Below are 18,947 nucleotides of genomic sequence, written 5' to 3' on the forward strand. Positions count from 1 at the left end.
AGCTCTGCTGAAGAACTTGTAGCAGCGGACTGCCCAGTATCTCCACAAGAGTTTCCTAGAGATCTCTGAGGGAGATTCCCATGAAATGAGAGAGTCAATCAACAGCCTGTTCCACCACTCACACTAGGCATGCAGTGGGAGACAAGCCTGCTTTCTGCAACCCTCCTGCCTCCAACAATTCGCTTCAGCGATTCTCAAAATCAAATCCACTTACCAGGGGCCTCCTCTCCTGTTTGCACTTCGCCAACATCCAACAGCTGTGACTGGCTAGCCTTCTCCAAGTCATCCTCTGCCTCTGGGTTCCCCTCCACATCCTTGTCCAAGATTTCCTCCTCTTGGCTCAGTCCACTTTTGACTGGCACGCTAGCCACAGAAGTAGCCGTAGTGGTCTTTGCAGGGGAGGTTAGGTTGCAGCTGAGTATTGTGTCCAGCTCTTTGTAGAATTGGCAGCATGTGGGCACAGCACTGGAGTGGCAGTTTGCCTCCCGTGCCTTGTGATAGGCGTTCCATAGCTCCTTCATTTAGTTCCTGCACTGCAATGTATCTCGCTCATGGCTCTTTCTGTCATGCATCATGAAATCTGTCCAAAGGTATCATAATTCTACGACTGGAGTGCAGCTGTGACTGCACTGCCCCCTCTCCCCGAATGCTGATGAGGTCCAGCAGCTCGGCATTGCTCCAAGCAGCATTGCTCCAAGCCTGGTGCATGGAGCAGGCATCACAGCCCAGAAAGATGCACTGAGACCACTGCATGTGTCACTGAGCAAACAGGAAGGGGACTTTCAAAATTCCAAAGGAATTTACGGGTTGGGGATGAAGGTTGGTCACCTGAGGGCAGGGCAGTAGAGTTCAAAGTGATGACCAGAGAGGCATTGTGGGTCACCTCCAGGAGGCCAGTCATAGTGCTGTAATTGACCAGGATGTCTACTTTGGCACCGCAGTGCTGTAGTCCCAGGGCAGAAAGCTGTACGCCTCTCATTGGGGTGTTTTTTTTAAAGTGCTGCAACTGCGCACTAAGTGGCTTGGCAGTGTGTACACCTCAGGAGTTATACCGCAGAATGCTGCTTTGCTGCACAGAAACTTGGCAGTGTAGACAGGGCCCAAGTCTTTTGCTTTAAAGGTGGGTTTTTAATTTTGAAGACTGTTGGCCATATCTTTATCTTTTCCTAAACCCTTTTTTGGTCTCCTATCTCATTTGCTTTTATCGCCTTTGAATTTGAAAAGGGTAGTTTTTTCAGGTTTTATTATATTTTAATTTGTTTTCATTAAGTTGTGCAGTGTATAGAATACATAAGGCGAGGGAAAGGCAGAAGGAAGGGATACTTATACATAAAAATGATTTTGTACTTTTGAGGGGGAGGGGCAAGGGATATGACCTTTAGGGAGGGGCAAGGTGGGGGCGGGGCCTCGGGGGTCCAGTTACCAGGAATTGGGAAGTAGACCTTTATTTCACAATTTGACCCATTGAAATAAATAAGGTAATTTGCAGAATAAGTGTACTACTCAGTGGGAACGTGGATGGCAGAATGACTAGTTTGTTTAGGTTGGCAGTCAGCATATGCAGTCATAGTGCTGGAATCAACACCATTGGAAATCACAGTACAAGTTTGTCGAAGACTTTTATTCCTCCCCAAATCCACAGGGTCACATGGGTGAATTCTCATCAGACTATTTAGGAGCCAGAAATAATTTCTTGTCAACAGACCTGTGACTTCTAAATAGTGTCAGTAACGTGAGGCTCTTCTCTGCTTCATGACATAAGTATTAGTTAATGTATAACAAATCAAGATATGCAATAGCGTTTTTCAACAGGCTAAATCCTCCCCAACAGTTACCCCCATATATCATTGGTTTCATTGGAAGTGACTAGGTATAAATGAGGGGAGCATTTGACTCCCCATCCCTTTCCCTCCTCCATGGAAAAAACGTGACCATATTTTTCCAGCTAAGGTTGGTTAATGGCATCAGAACCCACAGATGGCGCAGCACCTGTGAGATTGGGATTCAGGGTTGGTTGGGGGGAGGACTAATTCTAATTGAAAGGAGACACAACAAATCCCTAATCTAACAGGAGCTGATTGGGAGCAAATGTGCATGCTGCAGCAGCTTGTAGTCAGGGGAAATACTGTTGATCAAATTAATTTTAAAAATGAGATTAAACATATTTAAGACTGTTAAAGAAAACTGTCTGGGATTATTACCGCTAGTTATTACTTGCATCTAGGCAGCCAGTACTTGGTCTGTTGCTGTTTGAAAACCTTGTGAGGTCAGACAGAGCCTCTGCAAAGATTTGCAAGAGATGTGTCTTTGCACTTCAACTTCCATCTGTTTCATTTCACAGTTACAGCCTGTTTGAAAACTCATCCCAACCATTTAGAATGGGAGTACGATAGATACTACACTGCATTGGATACCTGGGAGGTCCCTATACGCCACTATAGGATACAAATAACTCCCAATGAAATCAATTAGTTACTTCTATCCTGTGGTATTAGAGTAGTGTTCTGGATTTGAGGCTGATCTCAGGCTTTTCTTAAACCCTCCCATCTGAGGGAGAGCGGGAGGAAACATTGCAGAGGTTAGTGGTGATGGTTTGAACTATGTTAGTGCCCAGAGGTCCCAGTCAGGATCCAGGCCCCATGATGATCTTTGCCTACCAAAGAGTTTGCTATCTAAGAAGGCAAGTGACATACACAATCAAATACATACATTTTTCGAAATATATATGTACATTTGCCACTTTGACTTATGAATAGATAAAATTAAGTTCCACTTCTCTCAATTTGCCCTTCAACCTAAGCAAAAATTGACTGATTTTTGCATAGACATCACAAGATATATGAAGCAGTCTTCAGTAGTCATTACCCAGTTTTTATACTGCTCTACAGACCAAAGTAATCAACCTGGAAGCTGGTAAGACGTCACTGCAACTGCCAGAAAATTGATATATACTTCATGCAGCTAACACTGCATATACAGTATATACAGTACTTTATTTTGCACTAGCTGTAGCCTCTGAGTGATCTTCAAAACTACTTCTCTGTAGAGTGCACTGCAGCAATCCAGCTTGGAAGTCACAAAGATCTGGATAACCGGCAAGCTCCACATCAGAGAGAAATAGTTAAAAGTGTCTTACCAGACGATAATAGAAAAAGGTGTTCTTGCCTACCAGTGCCATCTGGGACTCCATGATCAGTCAGATGTCTAAGAGCACCATTAAATTGTGAAACAGTTTCATAAAGTTATAATTTATAAGCTCAGTACATCCAGGAAATGCCCATTCCCTGCATGTATGGAGAGAGATAATATGCATATAAAAATTTCCCAACAGTATCTCTGAAAGACACCAGACCTTTTAAATTCTTAGTTAAACCAGTGCAATGTGTTTAACCCAGAATGCATCTGACACCTAGAGGTAATTGTAACCAAGTTTTGGTTCTTGGCAGCACAGAGAGGGGTTTGCTTTTTTATTTTTTGTTTTGTTTTTTTTGTAAGCTGCTTGAAGAAAATTACTTTCTTAAGAAAGATTCAAGATCAGTTCAATATAGGGTCTGGCTGAGTCTGTCAGACTTTCCCTGAAAGCAAAGCATTCCTCTGCCAAACTACCGTATATAGCTAGTGGAGGAAAATCTCATAAATCTCTCTCCTCCATTTATCCTGGGTCAAAGAGAGGTTCTTGCATGAGCATTATGTGACCAACTGCTCTGACTGGAAAACAGAGAGAGAATTGAATTGCTAGAATTTTTTTTGAGTACAAACTAACATTATATAATACTGGTAAATTTAAATGCTGGCTGCACTTTACCTTTGGTACCACAATACTGCAGTTAATATATATCTTCTGTGTAGGTGCTCACTTTTTAAAGTTAGGAGCACAGTGTACAAGGGATAATTTTACCCACAGTTGAAATGCAGCTACTTCTGGAGTTCAACATGGCAGCTGTTTAGCAGAACAATAGTTTATGAGTGAGAACATGCAGATGAAAGATGAAGGTAGAATGTAATTATCCCAGCAGGAATTTGGGTAGAACACGGGTTAACATATTCTTGGGAAAAGAAATATGGAGTCTTTCATGACTTAAAGTGACCTGAACCTCTGTTGTACTAGTACTTAAATGGCTTACATTACCATTGTGCGAGAGTTCCTCACAACCTTTAATGTATGATACTCACAACACCCCTGTGAAGTAGGGAAGTGCCATTGTGTCCATTTTACAGATGGAGAACTGAGGGCTATAGATACTAAGTAAGTTGCCCAAGTCACACAGGAAGACTGTGGAGATCAGGGAATTGAGTGTGAGTCCCCTGAGTCCCTAATTAGCACCTAAACCACTGGATCATCCTTCCTTCCCTCTCTTTTCCAGTATGCACTGCCTCCAGCAACAAAGTGCCACCCACTAACACCATGCCTGCTCATTCTGTTAGAAATGGACCAAATTCTAATTTTCTGCAGAATTTTTTCTATTGACAGTTTTTTTCCATTTTTAAATTTGCAATTGTTATTGAAATTTCAATTTTTGATGCATGAGGGGAATTCTGCCATGACACTAAACTATCAATCAAAGTTGGTGATGCAAAAACTGAAAGGCAAAAATGCAAAATAATTAACCAAGCTAACTTCTTCATCAATAATTTACACTGAATTATTTTTTACAAAACGTTCAAATATTCATTTTTGATAGGGCTTGTTTTCGAAGGAAAATGTCCACCAGCTTTTCTGAAAAGGTATCGTTCTTTCCAGAACTTTGGAGGGGAAAATACATCATGGGAATGACTGTGCAGGTTTTGGGAATATGACAATTTGCTTCACTTTCTACCTCTTTACTTAGAGGCCTTGAAGCATGTGAGATGCAATGTTGCCTATTCTTGAGAAACTTGGTGTTTTTCTTAAAGCCCTGGCTCCTGAAATCATGTGAATACATGCAAATCTCAGCTTTAATTTAAGTTTCTAGCTCTCTTGGTTGCAGTTGAAAGCTTGCAAATGTGAACCTTGGTGTTTCAAAAACCAGAAGGCAAATAAATGATTTTTTTAAGTCAATTTCATGGTTTCTGGGGTCTAACTTCTGATTTTTTTAATACTTGGAGTTGGCAATACTGGAGATGTTTATATTTTCCAGAACACAACATGTCAATGTGACTTTTATTTTAGATTAAGGAGAACAGCAAGCAAAGTCAGAACAAATATAAAGTCTCTATTAGGGAGGCTACAATGTGTGCCTTTTAATACATAAGATCTTCCATTCTGAATCCCCCTCAAAGCCCTGCCCACTCACATATAGGCAGACAGACGTCATATTACTCAGAAAATAGAACTATAGCTATCCACACCCACAGAGACCCTCCACCTTGTATTTATATTGTGTATTTCTGCTTCTCTAGTGTGCCAGGAAGCAGTCTGGGAGGTCTTCAAGACATTCTGGGACAGACTTCCAGCACATGAAGAATATCAGTACTGGATGAGTTTGTGTGAGGAAGGAACTATGAGCATATTTGAAATGGGCACAAACTTCAGTCAGTCTGAAGAGCATCAGAGCCTGATTAAGAAGGTAAGTGCAGTAGGATGGGGTCTGGTTACCAAATCTTTTTCAGAAAACCAGCATGGATTGTTATGCTCCAGTGTGCAACTTCAAATGACAATGAAAAAGATGGATTTTTTTTTAAAGTACATGACTGAGTTTTGTGGTGCCTGGATTATTAACGTAGAGGTACTGTGTTAGGAAGATAAGGCACTATGCTCCCTTGAGGGAGAGCATTATGATGCAGAGGATGTTGCTTTAATGAGTACCTCAGTGCCAATCACTGCAATGACCTGGCTAGTGTGTATGTGGAACCATTGCCTTCTACTGGATGGCATCAGGCTTGTTCAGCTGTGTATCATAGGCTGTCTACAGCCAATAGAGGTTTTATTTCTGCTCAGATGGTAGGCATTTGGGGCTTCGGAGCAGGAGCCTCAGTTGAATTCTTGCTCTTACCAAGCTGAGCAGCACAATGACAATACTGACATTCTGGTCACCACGTATTTGCTACACAGACATGCACGTGTGCATGATGTGCAAATGTGTGTGTTTGTAGACATTAGACTCAATATTCTGCCTAGAAAGTCTGTGGCCTTGTCTACATGGAGTGTTTACACAGATTTAACTAAGGGGTGTGACTATAAAACACTTTAGCTAAACTGGTACAAACCCCTGTGTGAACACTTGTTATTTTGGTTTAAACCAGGCTTATTTTATCTTAAATCAGTTTGGCACAGCTTTAAACTAACCTGAAATAAACCACTCTTAAACCAAATTGGCATGTCATCCCACGGGTTTGCACTGGTTTAACTAAACCATTGCAAGTTTGTATGTTTGACATCTGTCCCTGTAACAATATTTGTTTTAAATGGTTTTGCAGTCCAGGCACATATTTCTTATTTGAAGGGAGTTGATGGTGGAATGTAAGACGTCATTTTTCTTTAATACAGAACAGTTTTTCATTAATGAGGAAGGCTGTTCTAAGATGTATGGTGGATTCTCTGATCTTTTTAAAGCCAAATATCTCCATTACTTTTGAAGATTGGAGATTTGTGTGTACTGATGAGTAAGTTAATGGTTGGGTAGACTTTGAGGAATCTTAGGAGCACAAGCCTATAGGATGTGTAATGTATTGGGGGGTGTGTGTGTGTGTGTGTGTGTGTGTATGTTCCTTTGCTGGTGGGAATATGAGATCAGCTCAAGTATTTGTCATGGTCTACTTGCTAGTGACTGACCCACAGGAGATATAAGCCTGAACAGCCCTACAGCTAATGGTGCTTCTATCTGTGCTCATTGTTGGTTTTCGTAGATGGATGCTGGTAAAGTCCTGTTAACCTTCATAAATATGTAAGAAATTTGGTAGTGTTGCAGCTATCCTTGGAAAAGTTTGCAACTAGATAATGAATAAAGTTCTAATGGAAAATTGTAAGGGAGTTAGTTTTTTATTTACATTTTTTGAGTTTATTGTTGAGCTACCTAAAGTATTATAGTGGTATGGGCAGTGGAGAGATGAAGGTTGTTGTCTTCTAGCCTTTACATATAAAGGCAGGCACATTCTGATGCATCTTTATGCCCACTGTTGCTTCAATGTTTTGGATTGAGTATTGAATATTACATGTGAAATCATTAAAGAATGAAGTGCTTTAAGTCCAGCAATTAATTTAGGTTGAATTGTTGTCCATTCTCCTATACAAGGATGATTCTGTCTCTCGTGCATGCACTCACACAGCGTTTCTGTTCCCATTGCTGCTTTCTACCACTTACTTCTGAGCTCTTGGACTACTTTGCTCCACCCTGAAATTTCCACATGGCTCCACACTGCCTTCTACCTTCCCAATACATCCAAATGGCTCCCCCTGAACATTTGATCTGGAAATCATTGAGATAAAATAAACATGGAACCCTACCCTACCATTTTCAATTGGTTTTCAGAGAATGCATGCGTTTTAAGGCAGCATGAGGACTTTAGTTTGCATAGATATACACTTTATGATTCTCTTTACTTTCAATAACATTTTTCCTCCTAATTGTTGCTGCTTCATCCTTGAATGGATAGTGTGGCTTTCGTGAGCCATTGGCTGACTAAGTCTACATGACTCCTAGATGACTTTCTACAGCACTGGGTTGTGTCCTGTTTCTCTTGTCCTTTTCTCCAGCTGAGATGATGATGGCGGTTGTGTGTGAAACCCTTAGTATATTTATGGAAATTTGCTTTCTCTTGTGAGAAATAATGGAATAATGGAATAATGGAATCGCTTGTCCATTATTTGCTCTCCAATGGCCTTTGTCTTGAATTTTTTATGTTCATAAGGCTGTGTGACATACCCAGGTTACAATCTGGACTGATGAACAGGTGCGTCCCTTCAGTTCTCTAACTTGGGGTGCCTTTTACACTGCATTGTTGTGAGAGCAACCACTCCTGGTCTGCTCACACACAACCTCCAGCATGTAGATTACTCCCAGTTTCACTATATGTGTTCTTTAGCCACTCACTCTTGAATTACACTGCAGAACAATACCAGGAAACTCCTAGTCTAACACTTTCCCCCAGAAATGTGCATCTTGTACTGCCCAGCTCTCTCTGGACAATACAAGCTTATAAAGAGTCCATCATTTTATTAATAGAAAATGATATGCACAAATCCTGTTATCCCGAATGGAGTTTCCCAAACACACTGGCTTAGATAAAACAATAAAACAAGTTTATTAACCACAAAAGGATAGATTTTAATTAAATACAAGTAATGAGGCATGAAAGTCAGAACTGGTTACAAGAAAAATAAAAGTAAAATGCAATGTAAAAGTAATGTCTAACTGAACAACCTAGAGTGATTTCAAAGCAAAGGTCTCTCTCACCACATGCTTCAGTAGCCTTACTGGCTGAACTTCTTTCCTTCTCCCACTCTAATGCCACTTCCTTTGCTCTTCAGCTGTTGTGGATGCCATCCGCAAAGAGAAGGGGAGTAATAATTTGGGGCTTTTGCTCTCCCTTCTTATAGTTCTTCCTCTTCTTTGAGAAGTATCTCCAGCTGGGCTTCCGGTGACAGAAAATCTGTGTGGATAGGAACTCCAAGTTGTTTCTTTGTCAAAATGTAGATTTTTTTTGGTCACACTCTCTTTCTTGCTGCTACTTTACCAGATGATGGTCCATTTGATTTCATTGACACCTGGTTGAGGCATCAGTTGGCCTTTTGTCTGTGGGGAACTGGTTTATGGCTGCTCCCCAGACTTGGAACATGTCTTACTAATACCATACAGAGGAATCTTATAACTTTACATACAATGCTGCCACACACATTTTAGCAGGACAAAACTGATCAGTCAGTCATGAGTTTTGAAATGATATCTCACCAGGCATACTTGATACAAAATATATCATAATCCTGTGAAAGGGATGAACACAGGGGTACAAACTGTCACAGCTTGTTTCTGCAAGATGCTGAGCACCTTAATACCCACCCTTGACTTCCTCTTATGGTGTTCAGCATAATAATAATAAAATAATAATAATATATGGAGCTATACCTATCTCCTAGAACTGGAAGGGATCCTGAAAGGTCATCAAGTCCAGCCTCTGCCTTCACTAGCAGCACCAAGTACTGATTTTGCCCCAGATCCCTAAGTGGCCCCCTCAAGGATTGAACTCTCAACCCTGGGTTTAGCAGGCTAATGCTCAAACCGCTGAGCTATCTCTCTCCCCCCATCTCACAGGAGCTCAGCAGGATGAAGTATGTGAATGGTCCACATACTCAGTTGCTTAACAGAAAGAATCTCTTCTGTCTTGCACTGTAGTAAACAGCGAAGCAGCATACACTTTGTTGGTAATTCTGCGGTGTATCTGCTTGTGTCTCAACCACTTAGCCCAGGGGTGGGCAAACGTTTTGGCCCAAGCGCCACATCTGGGTATAGAAATTGTATGGCGGGCCATGAATGCTCATGAAATTGGGGTTGGAGTGTGGGAGGGGGTGAGGGCTCTGGCTGGGGGTATGGGCTCCAGGGTGAGGCCAGAAATTAGGAGATTGGGGTGCAGGAGCGGGTTTTGGGCTGCAGTAGGGAGGATGTGGGGGGGTCAGGGCTCTGGCTGGGGTGCAGACTCTGGGGTAGGGCTGGGGATGAGGGATTTGGGGTGCAGGAGGGGGCTCTGGACTGGGACTGAGGGGGATCAGGGCTGGGGCAGGGGGTTGAGGCACTAGGGCTGGTGGCTCAGGAATGCTGGCTCCGGGCAGCGCTTTCCTCAAGCAGCTCCCAGAAGCAGTACCATGTCCCCTCCTCCGGCTCCTACACGGAGGCTTGGCCAGGCGGCTCCGCGTGCAGCCCTGTCCGCTCTTAGTGCCACCCCTGCAGCTTTCATTGGCTGCGTTTTCCCCCTGCGCCCCAAAGCCTATTGAAGTCAATGGGAGTTTTTCTATTCATTTCAAAAGGTTTCTGATCAGGTTTATATTGCACACCATGTCAGATTCTCAGATAGTTTAAGTCTGCATAGTTCCATTGAAGTCAACAGAGCTGGATCTGGCCCTAATTTGTCAACTGATTTCCCCAAGATGGCTGTTGTGTTCTTTAATGGCACTTTCTGTATTTGTGCCACCACACAGCTCAATAAATACACAATTCAGTGTGCTGAAAACTGACTTCCAGTCAGATTTTGTTTTCTCTGGAGCTCCATGCCGCTACTTATAGAGCTTGCAACATTTTAAATGTCTTCTTTTCCTCCTCTTCCTCCTCCTCCAAATTTTAATAGAATTATAAAAATTGGAAATGGAATAAATTTCTTCTAATCCATCCTCTGCCAAAGCAGGAGAGTTTCCTACAATATAGTTTCTAAAGCTCTATTCCATCCACATTGTACTCTAAATAAATTATCTGCCATTAGGTCCCTGCTAACCTTTTGTAGTTGAATTCCACTGAGCTCTCTATACAGCCTTCATCCTTCCCCATGTCATATCCCCATATTTCAGTAGGAAGGCCTAGAGCTCCTGGATTGCCAGAATTTGCCACTACACATGTTCACTGCTGTACTGACTGTCTTACCAGATCAGTTTTGCAGTGAGGAAATATAGCTGTGGTCACCGAAATCTACCACCAGAGGATTACACTTTTACTACTCCAAAATTGCAACACTGCTAATAAGCCATCATTGTCTTTGTTGCTGTACATTTAAAGTTGGCTGCTTAAACTTAGTGGTGACTTCTATTGTACTGGATAGTTGACATTGTCCTGGCATTCTGTTTTAGCTGTTTAAATTACCAAAACAACTAAGCGTTAGCTGCTGGTTTAGCCACTTGTTGTGACCCTTCTTACCTTTCTGGCTCATTTTTCTCATTTAAAAGTGACATTTCTTATTTCACATAAACGCTGCCATTTGGAATCTTCAGAGTATTGGTTTTTATTCTAAAAAGATGATGATGTGGTGTCTCCTCTGCATTTATTCCTCACTTCCCTATAATTTGCTAATCGCATGCAAAGGAACCTAGATCACTGAATTAACATCAGGCCTCTCTCTAGTCCTATACTAAGAAGATTAGAGGTGAGCTAATTGCCAGTACTTCCCTTATTTCTCCTTTTAACAGTTAGAGCATGCTTACATGCCCTGCAACTAGGAGACCAGGAGATGTGCAGTCTGCCTCTGAACTCACTTCTGTTTAGGGTCTAGGTTAAAACTAGGCTGGAATTAGGGTTGCCAACATTGTATTTCAAAGATATTGGACTGTTCTCTTAGCACGCCTGACCCACCCCTCTCCTGATATAATAATAGCCTTCAACCTTCCCCACTCCATATCTCAATAAATAATAATAATAAATAAATGAGCAGTACTTACCTAGATTCACCAGGAGTATTTCTTGCTGCTTTTTGCAGCACTCAGCAACTCCCGATGTTGTACAGAGATGAAAAAATAAGGGACGTCTCTTGTAATAAGAGACTTTTGGCAACCCAAGTTGTAACTGTGCCCATTAAACACTTATAAGATTCACAACATTCTTTATTTTATAGCTATAGTATAGGATTGAGTGAACCAGGTCAGAAAAAATGACACATTTCCCTCTCCTTGCTTGTATTATAAAACATTTCTAGGCTTTGGAAACCCCCATGTTTCAGGCCAGAAGCTAATTAGAGTACAACCTCAGAGTTACAAATGCCTCGGGAATGGAGGTTGTTTGTAACTCTGAAATGCTCGTAACTCTGAACAAAATGTTACAGTTGTTCTTTCAAAAGTTTAAAACTGAACATTGACTTAATGCAGCTTTATAATTTTACTATGCAGAAGAAAAATGTTGCCTTTACCCATCTTAATTTAAATAAAACAAGCACAGAAACAGTTTCTTTACCTTGTCAAATCTTTTTTTTTAATTTGCCTTCATTTTTTTAATAGTTTACATTTAACACAACACTGTACTGAATTTGCTTTTTCTTTTTTTGGTCTCTGCTGCTGCCTGATTGTGTACTTCTGGTTCCAAATGAGGTCTGTGGTTGACAGCTCAGTTCGTAACTCTGAGGTTCTACTGTACTAGCTAAAAGATAGGAAGGCACTTTCTTTGTGGGCAGGCTGCCGTAATTGTCCCTGATGGAGATTCTTGTTCCTTCCTTTGAAGCAACAAATGCTGGCCATTGCCAGAGATAGGAAGGTGAACTAGATGAACCAATCAGTAGTCTGATCCCATGTGGCAATTCCTATGTTCTTTCTTTCCATTCTCGCTTTTTCTTCTTTCTTCCCTTTTCTAAATGTCTCATCTCCCACCTCCTTTTCCCACTTTCAGAGCAACCTCTTCAAAGGCTCTGAAATGTCCTGTTATCCTATTATTTTTCAGCTTCATGGACTCCATGTTCTAGTTAGGACTGGAACTGGAAATGCTGTAACACTGGTCAGATATCCAACCAAAGTTCACTTATTTAAGGGATGTGGAGAGTGTTTAGATAAGCAATACAGATAGGCTTTTGTGATGCTTTTCTGGACTGAAATCCACACATTTTGAGACTCCCCCATCTCTAGCATATACAGTGCAACTAATACAATATTTTGTAATGGTTTTTTCATACAAATTGTATCCTAAGATGCTTTGCAGAAGTGTTAAGTATATAGTTACAGAGTTAAAAGAACAGAGAGGGAGAGAAATGTAATAAAGTACACGCAAGGGGAAAAAGATGTTTCCAGATGAGATTCAAAATAGATGTACGATCAGTTATATCCACAATTACTTTACAATGCTTGACAACAAGACGGGGCCTTGTAAAAATTATAGAATAAACACTAGAAATCTGTGCAAAAGTTCTAGCCTCATGACTTCAGTATTGTCATGGTATAATTCCCCACTCTGAACCTTAGCGTCCAAAAGATGGGGTACCAGCATGAATTCCTCTAAGCTCAATTACCAGCTTAGAACCTGTAGCGCTGCCACCAACCAGGAATTCCAGTGCCTGGTACACTCTGGTCCCCCCCAAAACCTTGCCCGGGGACCCCCAAGACCCAGACCCTCTGGATCTTAACACTAGGAAAGTAAACCCTTTCCTTCACCGTTGCCTCTCCCAGGCTTCCCCTCCCTGGGTTACCCTGGAAGATCACTGTGATTCAAACTCCTTGAATCACAAAACAGAGAGGACAATTCACCTTCCTCCCTCCTTCTCTTTCCCCCTCCCAGACTCTTCCTGAGAGAAAGTAATCCTGGCACAGAGAGAAATCAGCCTCTCTCTCCCTCTTCCCTCCTTTCTCCTCACCAATTCCCTGGTGAATCCAGACCCAGTCCCCTGGGGTCTCACCAGAATAAAAAAAAAACAATCAGGTTCTTAAACAAGAAACTTTTAATTAAAGAGAAAAAAAACAGTAAAAATTATTTTTGTAAATTTAAAATGGAATAGGTACAGGGTCTTTCAGCTGTAGACACTGGGAACACCCTCCCAGCCTAAGTATACAAGTACAAATTAAAATCTTTTCAGCAAAATACCAGTTTGAACTCCTTTCAGCCAAATACACATTTGAACTCCTTCCAGCCAAATACACATTTGCAAATAAAGAAAACAACCATAAGCCTAACTCGCTTTATCTACCTAGTACTCACTAGTCTGAACTTATAAGAGCCTGTATTGGAGAGATTGGAGAGAAACCTGGTTGCACATCTGATCCCTCTGAGCCCCCAGAGTGAACAACAACCAAAACTAACAGCACAGCACAAAAACTTCCCTCCCTCAAGATTTGAAAGTATCCTGTCCTCTGATTGGTCCTCTGGTCAGGTGACAGGCAGGCTTACTGAACTTGTTAACCCTTTACAGTCAAAGAGATATAAAGTACTTCTGTGCTATTAACTTTTCTTATCTGTTTATGACAAGTATAGTATCAGTTTTTCAAACCATCACCTAAGTCTAATATTTGGTGGCATGTTAGGATTGCACATTCCAGACTCAGATACTGAATGAGTAGTGGTATTTACATCCATGATCATATCATGAATCACATGGCTGGCTCTGGTCACAAGAATACAGACTATCAATATATGGTGGTTAGATGAAAAAAAGATTGCCTTCCAGGAGAAGAAATAATTTGTTTTAAATAATGTTTATAAAAACATTTTGTGACCTTCAGTTCTTCGAGTGTCCCCTGCATATTCCCATCGTGGGATGCACCAACCAGTGCAGGCTGGACATGAAACCTTCTGTTAGCAGTGCCTGTTAGAGCATTCATACACCCCTTCTCCCCATTCCTTGAGCATGTGCTGAGGGTGCCTGTATAAAAGAGAGCACGGTGTTGGTTTCCACCTCAGGTCCTTCCACCGCCAATGCAGAGTCTAGTATATTGGTCAGTTACGATTCTGTAAAAGAGAGGGAGGTGGATTGGAAGTGTGAATATGCAGAGTGCATCTCAAAGAACCCCAGCAATCAGTAAGTAACCTTCATTTTTTTATATTGGTCCAACTTTGTGTCAGGGCAAGTGTGGAAAGGGGTAGATGTGTGACTACTGTGGAGAAATGCAGGACTAATGAACTGGGCATCAGACTTGTTGCTGTAACATCCAGATGATGTTCACTTATCTGAAAGTGGCTTTTGGCTAATGAGGTGCGGATTTTGTTGCCTTTACACTTTGGTCAGTTAACCAATCTCTCTCTCTCCTGCCCCTCTCATCTGTAATTCTCTCATCCTCCCACTCCCACCCCTGAGCCAGACCTGCGATAACTCACACTAGGCTTGATCCAGCAAAGCACAGATGTGGAGTGTTGCACATATAAACCTAGGCTAAAGCAGACTGAGAGCAGGACACAGAGAACAGGGGAGACTGGTCCTGCATTAATGAGAGCACTTCTGTGCAGCTGCCAAGTTACTGCTGCCCAGTGGCAGGAAGCAGGCCAAAGAGGGTATTTGCAAGATGAGATTTGCAAGGGAGACCAGGAGATGGGATGGGATGGGATAGAGTAGCTGGATAGGGTATGCCTCATTAGCAGACTGAGAATCTCTTAAGCCCTTGACTTCCCAGACATGATCATTAACTGTCTATGCCTGGCCCTGATCTTTTCAGAGTAGGAAACCTGGAGGGACAGGAGGCATGAGTCTGATTTCCATGAAGTGTGGAGCCTGGCACTTAACTGTACTTGTGTCTGTGTGGAGTCTCTGCTCACACTCATGATGAAGCACAACAAATTAGGAATGTGGACAATTTTAACATCCAATTAAAAATAAATCAATAGTACACTCTGTTAGTTGCCAGAATATAGGTAGCTGACAGGAATTTTAAAATAGTATGGCATGGGCTGGCATGGTGTGTGTGTTGTGGCCCCACAGACTTGCAGGGGCCAGGAAAATTGCATTATTTACATTTCAGAACATTTGTTACTAATCAGCAGCCATGGAATCATAGAAATGCAGGACTGGAAGGGACCTCAATAGGTCATCTAGTCCAGACTCCTGCACTGAGGCAGGACTAAGTATTAAGTTCTGTTAGTACATAAGACTTGTTAATGTTAAATCTTGACTGAGAGAGTCCTAATTTTGGAGACTGTCATCTGGGCTGTCAGCATCTTTTGTTTAGAACCCTCCATTGGGCTTTTGATGAGGCCCACTGCAAGTACATATAATACCAGTACACAAAAACACTGCTGTGTATCGGTGATCTCTGTGGAATGTACCTGACACAAAACCTAAAAAGGAAGGCAATGCAAAATGAAGTCTACCACAGTACACACCCTCTCTTACCCCCACCCAGAGATGAACACCTCACAACTAGCACAACCCTCATCCACCACAAAAAATGCACCGCAACCTTAACTATGACCCAGTAAGAACACCAGTCTTCCAGCATCCCTTTCCCCAAATTCCATCCATCCACCTCCATCACAAACAGACCAGATGTCCCCCTCCGTTGTCCCTTCACTTCACAGTGTTGTCAAGTGATGCAGGTTTGGGAAGTTCATGCAGTTCCTGGTCTCTGTCAAAAGCCAACAGCTACTTCATAGAAGATCCTGGCTGTTGTAAACCTCCTGCTCTCCCAGCACGTAGGATTCAGATATGATGAATAGTGCTGACCATTTTTGCATTCTTTTAAAAACAAAACAGGAGACAGAACTGACGAAAGGCCCCAAACCTCTCCTAATGTATGCATATTTTGTAGTTTTGGGAATAGAGGGGACCAAAATATCATGGAACTCAGAATGTGAATTTATTTTGTGGCCAGTTTTTATTGAAACTGAAACTAACCAATTGATTTTTTTTTAACTCCTCAGAAAATTCAAGTATCTTTTTCACTCCATTATCCAAGTTGTTAATGAAAATACTGAACAGCACTGAAACCAAGACAGATTCCTATAGGACCCCACTAGATGTGTCCTTCCAGTCTGACCACAAACCATTAATAACTACTCTTTGAGTAAATTTTTTCAACCAGTTGTGCACTCATAGTAATTTCATCGTTTACTTCTGAGAATGTCATGTGGGACTGTCAAAATCCTTACTAAAATCAAGATATAACACATCTGCTGCTTCCTCTCGATCTACAAGGCCAGCAACCTTGTCAAAGAAGGAAATTAGTTTTTTTGTTTGTTTGACAAATCCATGCTATTACTTATCACCTGCTTCTCCTTTAGGTGATTACAGGCTGATTGTTACAAAAATTTTCCAGTATCCTTCCAAGAATCAAAGTTAGGCTGACTGGTCTATAATTCCCTGGGTCCCCTTTGTTCCCTTTTTTAAAGATAGGTACTATGATTGCTCTTCTCCAGTCTCTGGTACTTCACCTGACCTCCAGGAGTTCTCAAAGATAATCACTAATGGTTCTGAGATTACTTTAGTTAGTTTCTTAAGTACCTGAGGGCAGTTTCCATCAGGCCTGACCAACTTGAAAACATCTAATTTACTGAATTTCATCTTGTTGATTTCAGACCAATTCTCCAATTTATCAAGGTCATTTTAAATTCCTATCCTGCCCTCCAAAGTGCTTGCAACCCCACTCAGCTTGGTGTCATCTGCAAATTTTATAAGCATATTCTTCAAAATTCAAGCTTTATCCAGAGATCGTGATGAAAATTTTGGATAGATAAACTCTGTTTTTTTTATGTAAAACAGAGGTTGAAGTCCCACTTTGAGTTCAGAATATAAAGCAAATGTAACTGGCATTGCAATATCTCTATCTTAATATTTTTTTGTTGGCACAGTTTTCAAATGTAGATATGTGTAACATGGTGTGCTAGCCCTGAAAAACAGGCAACAGGACAGGCCTTCCTACAGATTTTGTTCCAGGAAGATGGCATTCTGGGAATTGTAGTTTCAGGTAGTCAGGTAACTGTAGGAAGGCATGTCAGGGAAGGAGACAGGATTGTATAAGTTTGAGGAAGACGGGTGAACAGGCCCAAGAGGCAGGAAGGAAAACAAGGAATCCCAGAGTGGGGAGAGTTGTTTATCTGGTAAAGGACTCTGTGAGAGCCCCTGGACCACGTGGTGAAGGCTTAAACTTGTTGTTGAAAGGGCTGTTCATTTAGTTGTTTTTTGGCTTCTAACACTTCCAGGGGTGGCAGCTTTTTTGGTTTGGTCAGAGGGATAAACTGCCCTGACAATGAGGGAAACTGAGGTGGCAGTTGGTGAAGTAAGCAGACGTCACAGGATGCTTTAATTGGGTGCCTGAGTCCCCATTAGCATGCTAAAATAGACACATAGACATGTTAAATGTACATTTACGTTGCCTAAATTCTGAACTGAGTGTTCAAATGTAGGATTTAGTATCTCATGAGGGTGATATCTAACAGCTTATCCACTTACTGTTGTTTCTGACCTTCTCACAAACATTAATGAATTTATTCTCACAACTCTGGTGAGAGTAGGGAAGTACTATTTTCAGTGCTGCCATCTTCCTAGCTAAACAACTCTATTCCTCCAACTCAATTGAATCTCTTGCCAGCAATCCCAGCCACCTTTTTGCCACCTTTAACTCACTCCTCAAACCCTCCCTTCTCCTGCCTCATTTCTCTCTCTGCACAGGATCTTGCTGGTTTCTTTAAAAAAAGAAGTGAACTTCCTATTCCCCTCCTACAACTCTCTCCTCCTTCCCTGCCACAGACGCTTGTTTGCTCTCCTTCACTAACTCCTCTGCTTGCTCCAGTTACCCTCTCCCATCCCATCTTCTGGTCTCCCTTGCACTCGTTCTTATTCCCTCCCTTATTAAACTTCTCTCCTCTGGTTCTTTCCCATTACAAAATAAGCATGCTTTAGTCTTTCCCATCTTAAAAACCCCATCCTGGACCTCACTTGCCATTCCAGCTACCACTCCCATCCCTCCTCCCTTTCATCTTTAAGCTCATTGAATATGCAGTCTGCAGTTGCTGCCTGGAATTCCTCTTCTCCATTTCCATTTTTAGACCCCCTCCAATCTGGCTTCCATTCCTGGCACTCCACTGAAACAGCTCTTGCCAAGGTATCTAGTGACCTTGTCTGAGCTTTGGCTAGGATGCATACTCCATCCTCCTCCTTGACCTTCTGTCCAAACTACAATCTTGGCCTATATCTTTAACATCTCCTTGTGGATATCTAGCCATTAGGTCAAGCTCAACATGGCTAAAACAGTGTTCCTAATCAGTCCCCCAAGCTCTGCCCCCCCCTTCTCTCAATCACTTGTGGACACCACCGCCACCCTACCTGTCACTCAGGTCCTGAGCATCATCTTCAACTCAGACCTGTTTCTAGGTTCCAGCATCCAGACTGTCTAAATCTGCATAACATCTCTAAGATATGGCCTTTCCTACCCCTCCACATAGCCAAAACTCTCATCTTGGCTCTATCATCTCACGTATTGGTTAGTGCAAGTTCCTTCTCTCTGGTCTTGACAAATGCCATCTCGCCCTGCTCCTATCCATTCACAATGCTGCTGCAAAGATCATTTTCCTAGCCTGTACTTTGACCACATCACTCCTCCTGTTGCATCCCTTCACTGGCTCCCGCTTCTTTACTGCATGAAATATAAGCTGATT

At 41.9% G+C, this 18,947-nt stretch overlaps 1 protein-coding gene across 1 annotated transcript in view; it reads left to right on the forward strand.

Annotated features, from left to right (window-relative positions):
- IMPG2 (interphotoreceptor matrix proteoglycan 2) overlaps nucleotides 1-18,947 on the forward strand; it is a 106,401-nt gene that overhangs the window by 23,511 nt on the left and 63,943 nt on the right. Inside the window, exon 4 of the mRNA XM_030582514.1 lies at nucleotides 5,380-5,546. Within this exon, the coding sequence (XP_030438374.1) occupies nucleotides 5,380-5,546 (167 nt within the window). The remainder of the gene's footprint in view (nucleotides 1-5,379; nucleotides 5,547-18,947) is intronic.

Source organism: Gopherus evgoodei, chromosome 1 (genome assembly GCF_007399415.2).
Source record: "Gopherus evgoodei ecotype Sinaloan lineage chromosome 1, rGopEvg1_v1.p, whole genome shotgun sequence".
NCBI lineage: Eukaryota > Metazoa > Chordata > Testudines > Testudinidae > Gopherus > Gopherus evgoodei.